A 21,129-nucleotide genomic window follows, 5' to 3' on the forward strand; every position below is an offset into this window, starting at 1 on the left:
TCCCACCAGAAACCTGATCCAGCTGAAGGTCTGATTGCTGGAAAACTTGGCAGCTCCCCAACCTGGGTGGCCCGGGCAGTGTCAGGCTGCAGCCTCAGAAGGTGCAGGCAGTGACCAGGAGAGGCAGGCAGGCTGGTTGGGACATGAGGTTGGCAGAAGGCAGGCAGGCTGGCCCTTGGCGGGGCTCGCCCTGAGCAGCCACTCGGAGGCCCTCCCGCGCGGGAAGCTTACCATGCGGCTGTGGGCCCCGCGGGCGCTGTTCACCCTGCTCCTCCCCACACTGCTGGCTCCAGGAGAAGGTAAGCAGCTTTGGGAAGCAGAAGGACTTGGCTGGCCCTCTGCAGGTGGGGTAGGGGATGCCTCAGTCCTCAGAGGGTTGAGGTAAGGAGTGTCGGGATTGGTGCAGCCACAGGAAAGCCAGCTATCCTAGCCCGCAGGAGCTGAGAGCATCCTGAGCTAGAGGGTGGGAGACTTGAACCCCAGGGCGGGAGCAGCCTAGTGTTTCAAAGAAGGGGTTCAGAGAAGCCAGCAGAAGGCTTCTCTCCTCTTTGCCCTGCCCCTAAACTCATTGAGTGGCAGCTACGAGGGACCTTTGAGCTCATTTGGTCTCCCCCTTCCTGTTGTATATGGGATGCCTGCTCCAGAGAGGGGGAGGAATTCCCGCAGGTTTTAAGCATCAGAGCAGGGAGCAGAGTTAATCTAATCCGCTTGCCTGGACTTTGCTGGTTTTGTTGCATAGGTTCTCTGGGCCTCTGTTTCTTCAAGTTCCCCTCCCGAACTTAAAATCCAGGAATACCAGACTTCTCTCTGCCTTCCCTCCCCGCATCCTTTCCTGACTCCCTGAATACAAGAATCCATTTCTGTTTGTTGCAGGTGGGATTCCTTTCTCTTCAGAAGGGTTCTCTCCCTGCAGAGCTGGGTTGGGGCATGATTAGAAGGATGCCACCCAGGGGCTGGACAGATGTGCAGGGCTGTGGACAAGACGCACCCTCATTTGGGGATGCTGAGTGGGTTAGACAAACACAACCTGTAGTGACGACATGGCCAGGGCTTCCTTGGCTGGGGAGCAGCTCTGGACCTCCCAGCAACAGTCCTTTGCTTTGAGGCCTTAAGGAACCAGTCCGGCTCTCCCCACACTGGTCAGAGTCCCAGGCAGGAGGATTCTGGCTGTCGTTGATGTAGTAAAGAAACACATGGATCTGGATTTGATCCTCACTTCGTCCACTAGTAGGGCTAGGGCGCAGTACTCACCCTTTTTAGCCTTGGGGATTCTTATCTGTAAATAATGAATGTTAATGATGTTATTCCAAAGGAGACACTTAAGAAAACTGCCTCTTGCCTTCCATCTTTCTCTGCTCTTTTCTTTCCTAAAGGAAGCCTAAGCCTTATGTGGGATGGGGGGAGAGAAGGGAGAGGGAATCCGAAGGATTGCTGTGCTGAATGTCTGCACACAGAGTAAGAGAAGGGGCAGCCTTGCTCAGTGAGAGCCAGGCCTGTTGGCACCAGGTCTGCAACAGACCCCAGTCTGCCCTGCCAGTCCCATCACCTCTTGGCCACCTGTACCGTGGTCCTCTGGTTTGCACGCTCTTCTCCACTCGTATTTCATGCTTCCCTTCACAAAGGGCTCCTACTGTCTCCAGAGGGAAAACTAAGTAGCACACAAAATCTGCATAGACCAGGACCTAGGCCTTGGCTTCCTTAGCACAGCTTCGTGCCTGTAGGCCTCCTGCCCTGGGACAATTTGGTTTCTCTTTGCTCCCTCATACCTGCCCCAATCTTCCTCCTAACCCTGTCAAGCTTGACCGGATGGCGGCCCCCTGCAAACCCTTCCCTGTAGCTTGCATGTGGATGGAGGGAGCAGGGAGGGGCCGGGGTGGCTTTTGCAGGAGAGAAAGGGAATTTTTTTTCTGGATGCCCACCCTTCCTTATTTCTTCCCCAGGTGTGGGTCGGGGTGTAGAAGGAGCTCGTGATCTGTACAGATGTTGAGATCTGATCTCGGCTGAGGGCAACCCTGATGCAGACTGTTAAGCTTGGAAACTGTGCCCTGGGTGGGGGTGGGGCGTCACACTTTCCTGTGTCCCTGTTGCTTCCCAGTATCGCTCACTGGCAGCCAGCTTCCCTTTTGCTCCCTGGGACCCCTCACCTGCCCCCCCACTTTTCTCAGCACTCAGCCTCCTCCAAAGCTCCCATCTCCGTTACCTCCTCTTACATGCTAGATCCCTGCTCTGATGTCAACAAGCGCAGAAGTCGCTTCTAGGAGACAATCCACTTGAGTTTGGGTAGAAATCTCCACAAAATGCTCTAGTGGTGAGAATTTGAGTCTGTGGCGTATCTAGGGATTTGTAAGGGAGGTACAGGGAGGACACATTCCTTTTCATAGCTTGCAAGGCAGGACAAGGGGACTGGGGGAAGACTCGGGGCTCTGGCGTCCACACTGAACTGCTCCTCCTTCCCAGCCAGGCGGAGGGGAGCCCTGCAGGGCAGGAACACCACCAGGCCCACTCTGCTGAGGCTGTCGGATCACCTCCTGGCCAACTACAAGAAGGGCGTGCGGCCCGTGTGGGACTGGAGGAAGCCGACCACTGTGTCCATCGACGTCATTGTCTATGCCATCCTCAGTGTGGTGAGCACCCAGCTCCAGACGGCCCCCTCGCATGGGGGAGGCTTTCAGGAGGAGAAGAAGGCCATGTGAGACCAAGTCACCCCCTGGGAAGCAGAGCGGTCCTTGGAGAACCCACAGGAACCGTGTTCTGGCTCCACGGCTAACAATCTCCCTAGCTGCCCACCCAGAACCCGGGGTCACCTGCCTGTGTCAGATTAAGACAGTCCTGTCCAGTCCCTTACTGGTCCGTGGCAGGTGTAGTTAAATAGTTGTGGAAGAATCAACCTACAGGTCACTTGATAAAGAAGAAGGTGACACAGAGATGCCGTGGCACGGTGCTGGGGAGGGGTGGGCGAACCTGATCTCACAGTCTTCATAGTTGCCTCGGTACAGAACAAAGCTGTGCACTTCCGACATCTCTGGAAAGAAATATAATAAACTGGTTCTGGTGGGGCTGGGAATTGGATGTGGGAGGAGGGAGAGGAGGAAGTTCCCACTCTGTGTGCCTTTGAACCTCTCGATTTCTTTTCTTTTTTTGTAGTGGCAGAGTCTCACTGTACCGCCCTCGGGTAGAGTGCCGTGGCGTCACACGGCTCACAGCAACCTCTAACTCTTGGGCTTACGCGATTCTCTTGCCTCAGCCTCCCGAGCAGCTGGGACTACAGGCGCCCGCCACAACGCCCGGCTATTTTTTTTGTTGTTGTTGTTGCAGTTTGGCCGGGGCTGGGTTTGAACCCGCCACCCTCGGCATATGGGGCCGGCGCCCTACTCACTGAGCCACAGGTGCTGCCCCAACCTCTCATTTTCAAACCAAAGCAGGCTACATAGGTAGAGGGTGTGTGTGTATTTGTGACACATAACACAACAGGAAATAAAAGCATAAATAATATATATAATATATTTTTGAGATTGAAAAAGAAACAATCATATCACTTTCCTAGTAAAAGCCCAACATTTCCAGGCCAGCCAGGCAGCTCCAGCGCATCCACTCCCCCATACTGGGTCCCTTTCTTTACTCTCACCGCTCCCCCCCCCCCCAAGGAAGTAGAAGACACGGAAGCTGCTCCTTTCTCCGGGCTGGTATGTGCAGGGGGGAGGGGGGAGGCGCCAGCCTGCAGGACCTGAGATCTGAACTCGGTTTCCTTTCCCAGGATGAGAAGAACCAGGTCCTGACCACCTACATCTGGTACCGGCAGGTAAGCAGCCCGCCCCTCCCCGCCCTGCCTCCTGGGAGGAGGCTTCTCCTCTCCCAAGGATTCCTCCACCTGGAGCCCAGGCTCTCAGCGGCCCTGTCTTGCTGGGGAAGGTGAGGGGAGAGGTTCAGAGGCACCCTCAGCAGGAGATCCAGAGTCCTGAATCTTCCCATCTCAGGACTGGGAGTGGAAAGGAGCTTACCACTCCAGTTTCCAAGTTCTTCACAGCATCCCAAACAAATGCCTGTCCAACCTCTCTCTGTTAAAAGAACACCGCCAGTACTGGGGACCCACAAGGCAGCCACTTCCCTTTCAAACAGCTCTAACTGCTAGACAGTTCTTCCTTCTATTAAGACAAATTTGGACATTCAAGTTGATTGATTGCAACAGGATGGGTTGTTCCATCTACTTCACCCTCACAGCCTCAGCTATTTCTCCTCTCTCCCAGTCTGTGTGCAGACTCTGAGGCCTTGGCAGGAGTTCTGACTTCATGTCAGCAGGGGAGGAGAGGCACATGGTGGAGGCTGCTGCCCACAGGAGGCCCTGCTTTGGCAGCCTGTGGGATTGGGGGAAGAAGTCAGAGCAGAGGGAGGCTAGAGTGGCCCAAGAGAGGGGTAAAGTAGGGCGAGGATGGCTCACGAGGTCAGGCCCCAGAGTAGCTCTGTGGGTGTGTGTGTGTGTTTGGGTGTCTGTTAAATCCTCCTCACTGCTCACAGGCATACTCCACCACCACCACCATTAGTTCATGGGACAGGGAGTAGGCTGGAGAAAGAAGCCAGATGCTAACCCCTTAGACACTGCTCCATTTCAGCCTGGCAGAGGCACACTGGCCTCGAGGAAGAGGACCCAAACAAGAATAGGAGTTCCTGTCCCTGGGACATCTGGCCTGGGTCATACCTCTGGGCCTCAGCTATTTGCAGTCAGCAGTGAAGGGATGTCCACCTACCATGTACCAGCAGCTGTGTTTAGGGACTAAAATGAGAGACACAAACTAGACTCAGACCCTGCCCACAAGGAGCTCACAGACTACTGCAAGCGAGAGATAATTGAATACAACAACACAGCCACTCCAGTGTGACAGAGGCAGGATGCTTACCACGGAGCACAGAGGAGGCTGTGCTCCAGCCTCTGGAGGTGTGGGGGTCACAGAGGGTGTGCTGGAAAAGGGAGCAGACAGATGCCCTGGCTGAGTCTGGAAGGATGAGGAGGGCTTGCCTTGGTAAGAAGACAGGGATTTCGGAACAGGAGAGGGAGCAGAGTGCACAGAAACATGGAGGTTTCAGCAGTTTTGCATTCCGGATGTGCAGAACTCACAGGCAGGTGTGGTCAAAACATGAGGCTAGAAAGACAGGTAGAGGCCACGTTATGGAGGCCTTTGTTGGCCTTGAGGTTTAACCTGGATGGATGGGGTGTGATTGGAGAATATTAAGCAAAAGAGTGACATGGTAAAATTTGCATTTTAGACCAGCCATGAGGCGTATGAGTGGAGAATACATGGATCACAACTTAATAGCCACTTCTACCCTGCGAAGTGGGATGTTACTAACCTCATTTACACAGGTCCAGGCCAAGAGGCTATTCATCAGAGATTCATCAGGGAGTGGAGAGGGGACCCGTAACATTAGAAATGGCTGAGGGTCTTCCCTGGAGAGGCTGCGAGAGCGTGTTGCTACGTCTGTAGGAAGAGTAGGAGGGCAGAGGTGGGCGCCCACTAAGTCGCTGCCAAAGGACTTGGGTGCCACCAGCACCCAGCTTTTCCCTGCGAGTTCCTGCCTGCTGTCTGGGCCCCAAGGGTGAAGTCTGCTTCAGTATTGGGTAACCTTCCCCCAAGATGGAGAGGGCTGCCTGTGATCGCCCCCTCCCCGCTCCCCCCTAGCATTGGACCGATGAATTTCTCCAGTGGAACCCTGAGGACTTTGACAACATCACCAAGTTGTCCATCCCCACCGACAGCATCTGGGTCCCAGACATTCTCATCAACGAGTTGTGAGTATTGTCATCAGATGCTTAGGGGCTGGGGACAAGATCGCTGCTGCTGCTTTGGAATGTCCCACCCAGAGCTGCAGACTGTAGGTATAGTTAGCTGGAGCCCACACGACCCTCTGTCTTTGTCTTTTTTCACTCCTATTTTTCTCTTTAAAAATTCCTCTTTTTCTGTGCCTGATGTTGAAATTCTGTACTTAGTCCAAAGGCTCCTGTCACGGGGAAAGAAGCCAGTGAATGAATTCACACTGAGTTATAATAGCCTAATGGGGACAGCTGCATTTTTAGAGAGGACGGTAATGTTTCATAAGGGAATGAAGCCACTGCTGCTGGTTACAGGGGAGGTTCAAGACTGGAGGACACGCTTAAACCTCCCAAGTTACACATGTGTCTGATGGGCCAAAATGTGCTCCTCCAACACAGAGTAGGTCCCAGAGCCTTTATTCCCAGGAGTCAAAGTCTGGTCTATTTGGCCCCAGCCAACATACTTTCTCCCCGTCCTCAGGTTCATTCAGGGTGCATAAGCTGTGCTTCTGAATTCCAGAACAGGGAAGATGGCTGGGGAGATGGATGGAAAAGTCCAGAGCCCTCCAACCAGCACCCGGTGCATTACCCAGCCCCAGGGTGCCACTGACATTTTCCTGAGGCAGGAGTTGACCTTGACTTTACTCCCCTGCCCTCTGTAGCTCAGGCTGGAGGGATTCTGGGAAATCTCAGTTTCCGGCCGGATTTCCAGTTTCAACAGTGAAGTCACCTTTGTCTTAATTCCATGTCTCAACCTGGTCCCACTTAGGACCCCAGGCTCCCCCTACTCTGGGCCACAGTGGTTACTCTGGAGGACCTACGGGTGCAAGATCAGCCAAGAGAGTGGGATGAAGTCTTGTGGGATTCTCATTTCAAAGAAGGTCTAGGAGTGGGATACAGAAACAAGCCAGTCAGGATGGAATGTTGGGTTCTGTTCTCCCCAAGAAGCCTGCCTGTCACCACGGGGCTGACGGTCCTGGGACGCAAGTGTTGCCTGGTCTGGGGGCTACAGTGTAGGAGCAGCTCCCCACCACCTATTGCTTTTGGGTCCACGGGTCTTTCCCCCCTGACATTTGTGGCCTGGTAGCCAGGAGAAAAAAGGAGAAATGCTGTTTCTTGCTTGGCAGATACCCTTGATAATGGCGGGTCAGGAAGGCTAAGATGGGAAGGTTGGGAAAACCCTAGACAGACAGAACTGCCCAGGATGTGCTGCTACCTGTACCTGCCCTGAGTTGCTCTGAGACCTTCGACTCCCAGGGCACCTGCCTCTTGTGCCCCCAAACTGACCCCTCTTCCCTGGCCAGCGTGGATGTGGGGAAGTCTCCAAGTATCCCGTATGTGTATGTTCGGCATCATGGTGAGGTCCAGAACTACAAGCCCCTCCAGGTGGTGACCGCATGTAGCCTGGACATCTACAACTTCCCCTTCGATGTGCAGAACTGCTCGCTGACCTTCACCAGCTGGCTGCACACCAGTGAGTATGTGGGCTTTGGGGGCCCTGGGGAGACCCGAGCGAGCAGCACTCCAGGATGCTGTCCCCCTTATCCAACTTACTACCACTGATCTTAAAGCCTCCGAACCTCTGCTCCTCAGCCTCCAAATGCTCCCCTTGCTGCCTCTCTCAGTTGCCACGAGGGTTTAATGACACAGTGTGAACTGGCTACAAGATGCTCAGGAAGGGACAATTCTCTTCCAGTATCTCAAAAAGGACCTGGCACTGAATCTCTCAGATCCACTTGCTTCTCCCCACTCGCCGGCTGAGTCACCCCCATCTCCTGCCCAGGTTTCTGCATCAGCCTCTGGTCTCCCCCTATTTGTTTTTTCCCCCTCCAATGCGTGATCCTCACAGCAGCCAGTGAGATCTTAGTAAAATGCAAATCTGACTGTGTCACTTAAAACCCTCGATGGCCTCTTGGCTGTCCTGGGACACAAATCCAGCAGGCCAACAGGGCTGGCCCTGCCTCGGCCTACCACTCCAGCCTCACCTGCTGTGCTCAGCTGCCTTGCTTTGGAGCCCCCAGCCCTGAGCTCCAAACCCCGTTCTTTTTCCCTCTGTCACATGCTGTTTCCTCCCTGGGCTGCTTTGCTGCCCTCCTTCGTCTCCCCAACACCTCATACCTGGCCAACCTCTCTACTCACACTCTGGTCACAGCCTGAGTGTCAGCTCCTCAGTTCCCCACCTTGTCTCCCAGGTTAGGCTACCCTGTTGCCCAATATTACTACACTCTGTTCTTCCCCCCATCTCCACCACACTTGTGAGTACTTGTTCAATGTCCACTTCCCTCCTAGATATAAATTTAAGAGAGGGCAGGGATGTGATTGCTTGCTCACCATTAGATTTTTCATTCACTGCCTGGCACCAGAGAAGGTGCTCAGCAGATTTTACATAGTGGATGAATGTGAGATGTTCTTGGGGGCCGGGGAGGTGCTCATGAGGGCCGGGGAGGTGTGCGCCACCCTACTGGAAGCAGGCATCTTCCATTTCTGTTCCAATTTATCCATTACATTAGACTTCAATTATGATAGTGACACCCAACTTCCTTGATCAAAAGCCAAACTACAGATGAGGCTAACACCTCTTTTGACCTCTACCCTCAATCTCAAACTTTTTTTTTCAGACAGAGTCTCACTATGTCGCCGTCAGTAGAGTGCTGTGGCATCTTAGCTCACAGCAACCTCAAACTTTTGGGTTCAAGCGATCCTCTTGCCTCAGCCTCCCAAGTAGCTGGGACTACAGGCACCTGCCACAACACCCAGCTAGTTTTAGAGACAGGGTCTTGCTCTGGCTCAGGCTGGTCTTGAACTCCTGAGTTCAGACAATCCACCCGCCTCAACCTCCCAAATGCTGGGATTACAGGCGTGAGCCACCGCACCTGGCCACAATCTCAAACTCCTCACCAACAACTCCCTACAATAAGAGTTAACCGCTTTTATCAGAATAAACTTCAAATAGTGCACAATATTCTTCCAGATCCTTCTCTATGCTTTTATATCCACACATGCCTGTGTGCAGACACACACATACGTGTCTATGGAAAATCCATGAGAATTGTCTTATGAGTTTTTGTTTTACATAAATGTTATATTCTATACCCTATCACATACTGCAACTTGATTCTGTTTACTCAGCAACACCTCTCGGGCATTTTTCTAAGTTAGTGCATATTCAGACCTTCCTCATACATTTTAGCTGCTACAGAACATCTCATAATGTAGGATGCATCCTAGCTTCTTAAGCATTTTCCTGATTGATGGATATTTACATCTTTTCTAGTATTTGGCTGCAATAGGCACCCCTGGTGCATTTTCTCTAGAGCAGATACTAAGATGTTTGCTTATTTTGCTAATTCACTTTTAAAGACAGGCAGTTCCATCAAGGCAAAGGAGAAGACTGTTGACTTTTGTTTATCTCTGAAATGGGTGATGCAGGGGTGGGTGTGTCTCTGGGGAGGGAAGAGAGAGCACTTTCTAATGGAGGCTTTGTCTGGTTCTTTGCACTGTGCTGTGCGTTTTCATCCAAGACTTCACTTGCTCTCACTACAGCCCTGTGAGGTAGGTATGATGTGTAGTGATGCCTCACTTTATAGCTGAGGACGCTGAGGCTGACGGTAGAGGGCCAAGGCTCGAGGTCAAGCCTCCCTGGGTGGCCATGCACTGTGTGGCACCATCCTGGAGTCCACAGGCTCCAGGCACATCTTCTTCCTCAGTCCAGGACATCAACATCTCCCTGTGGCGTTCACCAGAAAAGGTGAAGTCGGACAAGAGCGTCTTCATGAACCAGGGAGAATGGGAACTGCTGGGCGTGCTGACCCAGTTCCAGGAGTTCAGTATGGATAGCAGCATCTACTATGCAGAGATGAAGTTCTATGTGAGTGGGGTAGATGTGGGTAAGATGGTGGCTAACGCCCCTAGACCCCCACACCCAGGTGGACTGAATGGGGCATACTGGGAAGAACTTCCATAGCCCCTTTCAACCACGGGGTCCCGCACAATCCCTGGGGCTTCAGTGGCGCAGATGTGGACACTGAGCTGAATGTCCTTTTATTTATCCTGAAGAGCCACAAGCCTGATTGAGAGGCAGGACAGAGGAGTCTGCCCATTTCCTCCTCCGAGAAATTCTGGCTGGATGCCCCACAAAGCAAGGGTGTCTGGGCTTGGGGGTGGCCCTGGGGGTGCAGCCTGTCTGCCCCAGGCTCCCCACAAGTGCCTCTCCCCATCCCAGGTGGTCATCCGCCGGCGGCCACTGTTCTATGTGGTCGGCCTGCTGCTGCCCAGTATCTTCCTCATGGTCATGGACATCATGGGCTTCTACCTGCCCCCAGACAGCGGCGAGAGGGTGTCCTTCAAGATCACGCTCCTCCTGGGCTACTCCGTCTTCCTGATCATTGTGTCTGACACGCTGCCGGCCACTGCCATCGGCACTCCCCTCATCGGTAAGGCCTGTTCTGAAGGAAGAGCTCTGGCCAGGGAGAAGCTGGCCCCCCTCCCACCTCCTGTGTGTGTCTCTTCCCACCCCGGCGTGCGCAGGTGTCTACTTCGTGGTGTGCATGGCCCTGCTGGTCATCAGCTTGGCCGAGACCATCTTCATCGTGCGGCTGGTGCACAAGCAGGACCTGCAGCAGCCTGTGCCGGCCTGGCTACGGCGCCTGGTGCTGGAGAGGATCGCCTGGCTCCTCTGCCTCGGGGAGCAGACAACCTCCCGGAGGGCCCCCCCCACCTCCTACGCCACCAAGGCTGATGACCGCTCAGGTGAGAGAGAGGAGGGGAGAGTCCCGCACAGAGGGGCTGCCTCTGTCCTGCGTGCGGGTATGGTAGGAAGTCTCTGGAGAGCGAGGCGTGTCAGGGAGCCTGGGCGGGGGCTGGGACTGGGTGCTGTCCTGCCTTATTTGGGAGGGGAAGACTTCGGTCAAGGGCGTCCATCCTGACCCTTTCCTCACTTTCATAACCTCTCATTAACCTGGGTGTGGACAAAGAGGGTAGGAGTCCCAGAGGTGGAGCAGCATGTCAGGACTTGAGCCTCTGGCCTGAGACTGCCCTGTCCCCGAGGTGGACTCATGAGTGAGGGCAAATAGATGCCCCATGGGCAGTTACTGCCCTTCCTGCCTCACATGGGTAAATGGTGCAGCTGGGATTTCTGAAGCTCTCTCGTTTTTAATAGCCCAGTGACCAGCCTCCTTAGAATTTCACCATAAAGCAGAGAAACGGGGGCTCTGGGACACATCAGTGTGGGTTCATGCCTCCTGAAGGATCATCACGGCCTCCATTTGTTGCTGTTATTGGTGGTGGTGGCGGCTGGTTGGTTGATCAACTGAGCGGTTTGTGTCAAGCACATGCAAACCATTTTCTGGGCATTATCACATGTGATACTCATGACTGCCCAAGAGGATTATTATTCCCATTTTTCAAGCGCAGAAGCAGGGGCACAGAGAGGTTAAATAGCTTGTCTAACCCACAGAGCCAGGAACTATTGGAACCATGACTTGAGCCCATCTGACTCTAAGCCTCGTTCTTAACCACCCCTCTCCTCTCTACTCCCTTTCCTCCTTCCTCCTGGCTGGAGCCAGGTCCTTAACCTGAGACTTTTACCTAAGATCATCTCACCATGAGTTAGTGTCCTAATCCACTGGCCTAAAGCCTAATTTTACTTGGTCACGGTAGCCATATCTGAAGGTGTATTGTCTGGTCCAGGACTCAGAGTCAAGGAGATAAGGGCAGTGCCCTCCAGACAGCAATCCCCTTCTCAGGCAATATGACACAGCTGGGAAAGCAGTGGAAAGAGTGGGGTTCAGATTCCTGGGCCTTGGTGGTTTCACCATTAAATGATGCTCCAACTATGTGACCACAGGCAGTCTCAGCCTCTCTCAGCTTCAGCACTACCATATAGAAAGTGGGGATGCGATCACTTCTACTGTGCCCCTCTTCTTGGGCTATTGTGAGGCTCAAATAAAATAACAGATATCAGATTATTAGGGAAAGCCCACAGGTTGAAAAAATATGTACAGGAAGGAGAACTTCATGATATTAGTGATCTGGGGAAGAGGTGGAGGTTGTGACTGAGGGCGGGGACACAAGGACCCTCAACCATATTGCCTCTTTAAATTAGTTTAAGTTGCATGGTAGGTTTGCAAATATGTAAGTGACTCTTTCTAAGTTTTATGTCTGAAGTTGTTCCTAACAAAAATTTCTGGCTCAGCACCTATAGCTCAGTGAGTAGGGCGCCAGCCACATACACACAAGGCTGGTGGGTTCGAGCCAGGCCAGGGGCTGCTAAACATTAATGACAACTGCAACAAAAAATAGCCAGGCATTGTGTGGGCACCTATAATCCCAGCTACTTGGGAGGCTGAGGCAAGAGAATCACTTAAGCCCAAGAGTTTGAGGTTGCTGTGACGCCATAGCACTCTATGGAGGGTGACAAAGTGAGACTCTGTCTCAATTTTTTAAAAAAATTTCTGCAGGCCACAGAAATGAAAGGGACGGTGTTCAGGCCACCCACTGCCCCTCTCCCTTATCAATGCTCTGCCCCTCTTTCAGCCACGGAAAACCACTGTGGCCATTTGGGAGGATCTCTGGACTTGGAGAAGAACCCTAGGGGCAGAGGCAGCCCTGTCCCACCCCCACGGGAGGCCTCGCTGGCCGTGAGGGGGCTGCTGCAGGAACTGTCCTCCATCCGGCACTTCCTGGAGAAGCGGGATGAGATCCGAGAGGTGGCCCGGGACTGGCTGCAGGTGGGCTCCGTGCTGGACAAGCTGCTCTTCCGAATCTACCTCCTGGTGGTGCTGGCCTACAGTGTCACCCTGGTCATGCTCTGGTCCATTTGGCAGTATTCTTGAGCAGGCACAGCCCAGCCAGGGAGGAAAGCATGAGGCTACTTAGGACCCGGATGGGTGATTTCTGCTTAGGGATGCCAGGGACATCTTCAAAACACAGATACAGTCCCATCCCCTGTTTCCAATGTCAAATCATCTCGGCAATGCTGAACCCTACCCCCAAAAAACCTTATGCTCAAGGCCCTTGCATCCTTTTCCAACCTCCAGCTACTCACTGTGGCTTTAAAGCTTGCTATCTTAGATGGGGGAAACCCAAGCACTCCTGAACTTTACTTATCTATGAAGCCTAAGTTCCCCATTTCCGAATGAGGTACTTTGGAATTCTGCTCATCTGCCCCCACTTTGTTTTCAGGTTGAAATTAAAGTCAACTCTTTACCACAGTAGGGCCTGATAACTCTGCCCCGGGTTTATCCAGTCCCAGTGTCTCCTTCTTCACCCCATTTGTGGCCACCTCTCTGAGCACTCATTTTCCATCAGATGGTGGGGGTAAGAAAATGCAATTAACGCCATGGCACTCTACCGAAGGTGACATAGTGAGACTCTGAGGAAGGAAGGAAGGAAGGAAGGAAGGAAGGAAGGGAGGGAGGGAGGGAGGGAGGGAGGGAGGGAGGGAGGGAAAAGAAAGAAAGAAAATGCAATTAAGCCCTAAACTCTCTTCTGGACCATTTGTCAGCAGTTTTGGAAAAAGATCGGATGGATGGAAGAAGGGGTTTGAAGTTACTGGTAGAAATGAGATTTAGGAATTATCTATAGATTAAGTTGTTTGGTATTTTCTGGCCCAGGGATCTGGGAGGTGACCAAAGGGTAGCTGTTATGCAGAAGAAACAACAGGAGGTAGGATTTAAGGTGTGTCAGGGCCTTCAACACTCAGCAAAGACAGGAAGGAGGAGAAAGCTCAGTTCTGCAACCCCCTGGAAAGAAGCTGGAAGGGCCCACAGTTCTCCCATCATTCCAGGCTCGCGATCTCTCAGGGCAGCTGGGAGCAAACCCTGTCTCTGCTGGAGTATCTTGCAATGCAGGATGAGAACTTCAGCACCATGGTCAGCACCAGGCAGTTTGGTGTTTGGAAAATACCAAGAAAGTCAAGGCTTGAATTTACTATTTCCTTTGGAAAAATTCAGTAGTCAGCCCCTAGTGAATCTACCAGAAAGCAGGACCTCGAGGGAGTCAGCCAGGGCAATGGTCTTTGGTCTTGTGCCTCATATCCTGGCTCCTTCTCCCTGACATCAGGGCTTAAGACAAGCCACGGAACACCCCAACTCCATTGCACCATCCACCTAACACCATTTGGATCCCACCAAGGGTGACTTGGCTGAGCATCTACACTCTGAACGAGGCTTTCTCTGGTTCTTTCAGTCTTGTTGGTCTCAGACCAAAGACCTTATCCCTCCCCTGTTCTGGGGCTGCCTGTCACTCTGAGGAAGGCATGGTACAGAGGGATTAAGTCCTGCCAGGCTAAAGGGAATGGACCCAAAATGGATATCTGGGAGGAGTTCTAACATTTTCAGCATCTCCACAGTTGCTCCAGGCTAGTCAATTACAAGACTCTGGCAGGGGGGGCCAACCCATTTTCTTTGCTGCCACACATTTGAAAAGTAAGAGTTGTCTTGATACACACAGAAAATACACAAACAAAAAGGTGGAGACTGTATCAAAGAATCGCAAGAATGGAAAAATAAATATCCAATGTACTCCATACCAATATGAAATAAATATATAAATAATTACATGCTCATAAAAATAATAAAACACTAATATAGTCCAATTTGGGGGTAGAGGAAGGGGGAGGGGAGGATGTTTGGCAGGAGGGAGGACATGGGGTGAGATCTCACCTAAAGTGCATGTTGTGAGGGTGTATTACACACGCCCTGGGTGAGGGGCTCTTCTACAAATGGAACTTTACCCTGGAAGTGAGAACAATGTAACCTCTAAAAATTGTACCCTCATCTTAATTTGGAAAAAAGAAAACAAATAAATTCTAAACAAAAAGAAGAAAAAAATACACAAACACTAATGAAAGTTGATGAGCAAAAGAAAAGGTCTATATGCTTTTCACTATATCTGACACCGCAGTTAAGCAAAACTGTCCTCAAATAATCTGCATATGGCCCGTTGGTCACAGGTTGGGCAGCCTTGCGTATAGTATGCAACAACAGGAACTACATTCTACACATTTCCCTGGACCCCAATGCTGCAATTCTACAATAGTCCATAAATCATCCAGGAGGCTTGATACAGGGCAGAACTTTGGGACCTTGGAGATTCACGTCCAAAAGAACCTAGAGGCTAAGGCAGGGGGCTTATCTGGTTTAGCTTCTTGCAGATTTTCTCCCCCCAATTCCCAACATGCAGAAAGAATCCACTGTCCAACTGGCCCATTTTTCCTAAAGTGAATGGGGAATGAAATTTCCCACTACCTATTTTTAAAATTAGTTATTAGAGATTATTTAGGGATTTTGTATTTATTTTTGTTGTGTTGATGGGTAGGGATCAGGATTTCTCGGCAAAAAGCAAGATATTTGGGACTGACGGTTGATCCTCACTTATAATTGTTGCCTCCTACTGAGCCTGGACGAGCTGAAGGTGGGGATTGCTCATCACTCCTCCCACAGCATGGACCCTGCAGCCCTTATACTGCAGCCTCATCTTAGAACCGAAGCCCTACTCCACTAGGACTTGCTTAGGCCACGCTGTTAGGTGATTCTCATGTCTCAGGACAGAGCAATAAAAAGGTGGCCAGTCTGGCACTGTGAACGCACCACAGGTCAGTAAGTGGGTGGCTATTGGTGAAGTGTCCAACCAAAAAGCTAGTAAGACACTAATCACGCCATTGATTCTCCATCTCCCCCACCCCACCCTTCACCTACGATCGATGGGGCAACAGAGCCCAGCATCAGGGCAGCCAATTAACCACCTTGAGAATGAGCCGTGACATGTAACATCTTCTGCTCCAGTAGCCACAGCCAATCAGCTCATTGATCTAGCATCTGGGTTGTGCTGCCCAGAGATGGGAAACTGAGGCTCAGGGCCAGAGACTCCCCCAGTACTGCCCATGTGCACCAATCTTGGCCTTGGCTCCTTCTGGGGTATGGGAGCTTCCCTTCCACCTGTTACACCTTCCAGAACCTGCTTCCTCCCTCCTCTTGCCACTTCAGCTCTTTGCCTCTCATGCTTTCCTGAGCAGAGAGAGAAGACCAGAGACACTCATGTCTTCATAAGTGTTTCTGAGCACCCTGCCGATCCTATTCCTCCCTGCTCTCCTTTCCTGCAGCCTTCTCTATTCCCTTACAAACACTCCAGTTCTCGTCTCCTTTTCCCATCGACCCTGCTTTCCAAAGCTGTCATTTCTACTAAAAAGATTCTATCAAAGGCCTGCAGCCCTCTGTGAGTCCATGACCCGCCCTGCTTCAAAGCCACGGAGTGAGCTGCTGCCACCCAGGAGGGAGCTGCCTTTCCTCCTAAGGAAACCCGAGCTCAGAGCTCTCAGGGACGCCTCTCAGGAGTGGACACTTGAGGTCCAGGCAGAGTGGCTGAGCTCAGAGGCCAGGATATGAGGGCTAGAGGAGGGGGGAAGAGCTCAGAGAGGCGTGGTTCAGCATTCACCAGCCAGATTCTCCCCCCTCCCCCAGCCTTGAAATCAATACATTTTGCATCTAATCTAATAACAGAGATTTAACGAGGGGATAATGCGAGTGGAGCCACCAGGCCTTTGTCGCTTCTTTCATGCAGCAGCTGGGGCCCATTATCTGGGGACAATGCCCTGGCTAATCATTCCCTCTCTCCTCCCTCCCCGAGGGTGTGGGGAGGGGTGGTGGGCAAGAGAGGGCAACTCCTTCGTGAAGTGGAGGGGAGTGGTGGTGTGGAAAGGGGGAGATGAAGTCGAGAAAGGTCTGGACGGTTCCCACAAAATTGTCTTGACTTGATACCAACTCATTGGCCACCCCCGTGGCCACACCGCACACCCTGACCACTGTGAAACTGGGGGAACCCTACCAACACCCACGAACAGCAGATAATTAACTATCAGCTGCAGTACCAGTGCAGAGAGTTGGTTTTTTTTTTCTTTTTTCTAACTTGGTCCTCTATAATTTAAGCTATCCTATTGAGGCTGGTGATTGGCCAGCCCTGACTGCCATGGTGAGAGAATTAAACCCCAGTTTTAGGCACCAAGAATACCCCTCTCTGAAACAGAAACCTACTCCACATCCCCTCTCTCTCTTCCATCTGGAGGTTAGACTGAAGGAAGAACTTTCTGATGATGCTATTCCTAATAGGAGACTGGGAGTCTGAAGGGGAAGGAATGGAATTTTGTTTTCCAGAAGCCTTTCAAAAGAAAACTTCATCTGTCTAGGTTGAGAAGGAGCAGACCAGGGAGGAGAAATCTGCCTCAATTTCCCATCAGAGCTTTAGCTGGGAGGGAGCCCAGAGCTGGAACACCCGAAGCCCAGCCACTCTCCTTCCTTTCCTACAACATATTTTTTTACTTTTTTTTTTTTGGCCGGGGCTCGGTTTGAACCCACCACCTCCGGCATATGGGACCAGCGCCCTACTCCTTGAGCCACAGGCACCGCCCACTTTTTTTTTTTTTTGAGACAGAGTCCCACTGTGTTGCCCTCAGTAGAGTGCTGTGATGTCACAGCTCACAGCAACCTCTAACTCTTGGGCTTAAGCGATTTTCTTGCCTCAGCCTCCCAAGTAGCTGGGTCTACAGGCACCCACCACAATGTCTGGCTATTTTTTTGTTGCAATTGTTTAGCTGGCCTGGGCCAGGTTTGAACTCGCCACCCTCGGTGTATATGGCTGGCGCTGTAACCACTGTGCTACAGGTGCTGAGCCCCTGCAACATATTTTTTGAGGGCAATATAAGAGTACCACGTGTATTGGGGGCCCTCAACACAGGTTAAGCTGTGGAAACTCAGCCAAGTGCTTAACTACCCTGTGCTTCAGTTTTCTTCCCTGTAAAATAGGGGAGAAATACATTAGCACATGGCTGGCACGTGCTGTGGGGATCACACTCCCAAAATGGGGCAAAAGCCCAGGAAATGATGAGGCTGAGTCAGAGAGAGGCCTAGTGGCTCATCTGCCCTTCCTAGACGGTTCACATCCCATTCTGAGTGGGCAAGAACCACTCCTAGGGGACAGTAGAGGAGGGGACTTTATCCTTCCTGTCCCCATTCAGAGCTGGCAGGATGAAATGAACTGGTCACCTAGCGTAAGGCCAGAGGGGGCTGAAGTTCCTGCCCCTTCCGGGCTGAATGCAGACCTCTGTGTTCTGTACCTTCTGATTCCTTTGCTCTCGTTTCTAACCCCTGCATATATAGAACGTCTTTGCATATACAGAACTTCTTTGCACAGAGTTCTTCTCTAAAGTCACAGCTTTGAGTTCCTGCTCTGGGAATGTGTCTAGGATACTGGCTACTTTGGGCAGCCCATCCTGATCCTGGCTGTGTCTCTCCCAAGCAGTGTCACCTCCTGCGTCCATGGGCCTCTGCAAAGAGAACGAAACTCTTGGCAGAGAGTCGCATCATGAGTATGACAGCTGAGACTATAGCAGCCTGGGAATTCACTTGCACGTGCCTGGGAGAACCTCACTCAAGACTCAAAAAGAGCTATCAATCCTCAGGACCGCTGTGACTCGTCCATCTTTGACCAAAGGCAGCCACAACCCTGCTTTCTAGATGATGTCCACAAGGTGGCAGCAAAGTCTAGAAGTTCTATGGAGGGGTCTTTAGGAAACATTTTACTACCCCCTTCCCGTCCCCCATCCTCAATAAAGACCCCCATCCTTCTCCAGGGGCCTTTGAAGCCCCATTTCCTTCAAGGCCAACCCTTTGGGCCAATCCTAAAGCTCATGTTCCAGAGGGCATTGTCCCCTGTTCTGACGCTCTGGCAGAAGTTGGCCCACAGTGCCCTGCCCCAACATATTCCTATGTTCCTGCTGGTCCCTGAGGAACTGAGCCTCCTGCCCGTGTGCTCGCCCTGGACCTCACACTTAGCTGGTTGCTCCAGCTGGTCCCCCTTTCTGCTCAGGTGATGAAGATATTGATGATTGATGACAAAGAGAGCTGTTTCTACCCAAAACTCATACATACAAGGCCCAAGAAGGACTCTCTGCCCATGTCTCTAAGCCCACCCAACAATGGCTTCGAGATGTTCCTCAAAGACCCCAGGAGAGAAGGGTGAGAGTGAGGTGCTGCCCAGAGCAGAGCTGGGGGAGGGGTTCCAGGGGGCCAGGACCTGGGGAGATGCTCACTGCTCCGGGAGCTCTGGGGCAAGGGCTGGAGGGCGGAAGCTGGTCCTCAGTAGCATTTCGGTGACCTCAGTAGCATTTCTTCACCCATCCCCAGGCAACACCTGTAACTTGGCTGCTGCCACCTGCTAGCTTTGTGCATTAGTTTCCTGCTGCTGCTGCAACAAATCACTGACTTAAAACAGAGACTTTTTTATCTTACGTGCAAAGTCCAAAAATGGGTTGACAGGCTGTGTTTCTTCTGGAAGAGGAGAATGTGTTTCCAGGAGAGAATGTGTTTTCTTGCCTTTTCTGGATTCTGGAGGCTGCCTGTGTCCCTGACTCAGAGCCCCTTTCTACATCTTCAAAGCCAAGAGCAAAACTCCTTCAACTCTCGCTCTGGCCCTCTCTCTCTCAGTTATGCCTTTCTTTACACTTGCCCTTCTCTGATTCACCAACTCTCTTTTTCCTTTATAAAAACTTTTGCAATTATAATGGGCACCCACCTGCCTAATCTAAAATAATCTCCTCATCTCAAAGTCCTTAAATTAATCACATCTGTGAAGTCCTTGCTTCTTGGACATGCTCACAGGTTCCAGGGGTCAGGAATTGGGCATTCTTCAGGGCACTGTCACTCTGCCCATTACTCTGTGAGATCTTGCCTGACTTCTCTGTACCTCTGTTTCCTCATCTGCTAAATGGACATAATAAAAGCAGCTACCTTATGGATTGTTGTGAGGATTAAAAGTGCCACATGTAAGTAGATGGTCTAGTACAAGGTAAAAATGGTTGATACATTTTTTTTTTTTTTTGAGACAGAGCCTCAAGCTGTTACCCTGGGTAGAGTACTGTGACATCACAGCTCACAGCAACGTCAAAATCCTGGGCTCAAGCGATTCTCCTGCCTCTGCCTCCCAAGTAGCTGGGACCACAGGCACCCGCCACAATGCCCAGCTATTTTTTGGTTGCAGCTGTCGTCGTAGTTTGGCGGGCCTGGGCTGGATTCGAACCTGCCAGCTCAGGTGTATGTGGCTGGCGCCTTAGTCACTTGAGCCACAGGCGCCGAGCCAATGGTTGATACCTTTTAACCATGATTTTATTATTGCTTTTATGATAAATCTGGAAGCCTCCTGCACAGCAAAGTTGAGGTATGGTCCATCAAATACTCATTTAATTAAAACTGTAAAGAACTAATACTTCTATCAGGCAACGTTCATTTGTTCAAATGCTTTGTGGTAATGACAATTGAGCCACTTTATAAGCTCAGGAGAAGGGAATAGAAAATCAGAATCATGGAGGCAAGGATTCCAGGCAAGAGAATCCTTGGGTCAGGCCAGGGATGGAGCTGTCCTTTCCTTCAGCCCACCCCTATCTCTGACATTCAGGGTCTGCTCACTTCTGGGGAGAGAGGAGCTTAGAAGGTAGTAAGGGCTTCTTGGAATAAGAGGTGTTAAGTACAGAATGGGGTATAGAATCATTCCCTCAGATGCCTTTAAAAGAGACTCCTTTTCTAGATCCATCTTCCTTGTCCAAGATAGGATGGAGAAGCAGGAGATGAATGGGGTAACTCCAGAAATCTTGCCAGCTTCCGGTCTAGGAAATCCTGCCTTTCCATCTAGGTGACACCTAATGATGGGATCAGGCTGCAGCTTGGGCTGACACATCCACTCACTGTGCTTGTCATCCAAAGACTCACTTTTCTGGTTCTCACTAATGAAACTCAAATCCACATGGGCTTGTCATTGGACTTCAAATTCCCACTAGAGGTTGGTTCACACTCCAAAGTCTCCTGGACATCCAGCCAGAGCAAAGCAGGACCTCATCCCTCCTGCAAACAGAAAAATTAGCAGTATGTTGTGGTGAGTACCTGTAGTCCCAACTACTTGGGAGGCTGAGACAGCAGGATTGCGTGAGCCCAGGAGTTTGAGGTTGCTGTGCACTAGGCTGAGGCCATAGCACTCTAGTTCTCGGGGGGACAGGGTGAGATGCTGTCTCAAAAAAAAGTTCTCCTGGAGTGAGGGGGTGGGGCACTGCTACTTTTTCCTCACCCAGCGTGTGCTCTCTCAACACCCTCCCAGCTTCTTTACTCCCACAATTCCCGTGTTCATAGTCGGGTGGTTTGTTCAGCATTGTCCCCAGCCGCTAAGTCCTGGAGGCGGGTATTTCATAGGCCCCACCGCTCACACCGTGTCTGACACAGAGCCCACACCTGGCATTGAATGAGCGAAATCCTTGAAGGAACCATGGTGGGGGACAGGGACATGGG

At 51.6% G+C, this 21,129-nt stretch overlaps 1 protein-coding gene across 1 annotated transcript; it reads left to right on the top strand.

Moving 5' to 3' along the window:
- The first annotated feature begins 210 nt into the window (after positions 1-210).
- HTR3A (5-hydroxytryptamine receptor 3A) lies at positions 211-12,636 on the top strand. The gene is made up of 9 exons (XM_053594377.1): positions 211-299; positions 2,458-2,624; positions 3,755-3,799; positions 5,673-5,782; positions 7,108-7,277; positions 9,511-9,671; positions 10,026-10,236; positions 10,331-10,552; positions 12,338-12,636. Exons 1-9 carry the CDS (start codon positions 233-235, stop codon positions 12,634-12,636), a joined length of 1,452 nt encoding a protein of 483 aa, XP_053450352.1. The 5' UTR covers positions 211-232.
- The last annotated feature ends 8,493 nt before the right edge of the window (positions 12,637-21,129 follow it).

The sequence above is a fragment of the Nycticebus coucang genome, chromosome 6 (genome assembly GCF_027406575.1).
Source record: "Nycticebus coucang isolate mNycCou1 chromosome 6, mNycCou1.pri, whole genome shotgun sequence".
Taxonomy (NCBI): domain Eukaryota; kingdom Metazoa; phylum Chordata; class Mammalia; order Primates; family Lorisidae; genus Nycticebus; species Nycticebus coucang.

Bases quoted from the DNA above. Each gene is read 5' to 3' on its own strand.
- HTR3A (XM_053594377.1), top strand. From the start codon at position 233: ATGCGGCTGTGGGCCCCGCGGGCGCTGTTCACCCTGCTCCTCCCCACA. The intron at 7,278-9,510 runs GTGAGTATGTGG...CTTCTTCCTCAG, and splicing joins CACCAGCTGGCTGCACACCA to TCCAGGACATCAACATCTCC. The intron at 10,553-12,337 runs GTGAGAGAGAGG...CCCCTCTTTCAG, and splicing joins CAAGGCTGATGACCGCTCAG to CCACGGAAAACCACTGTGGC.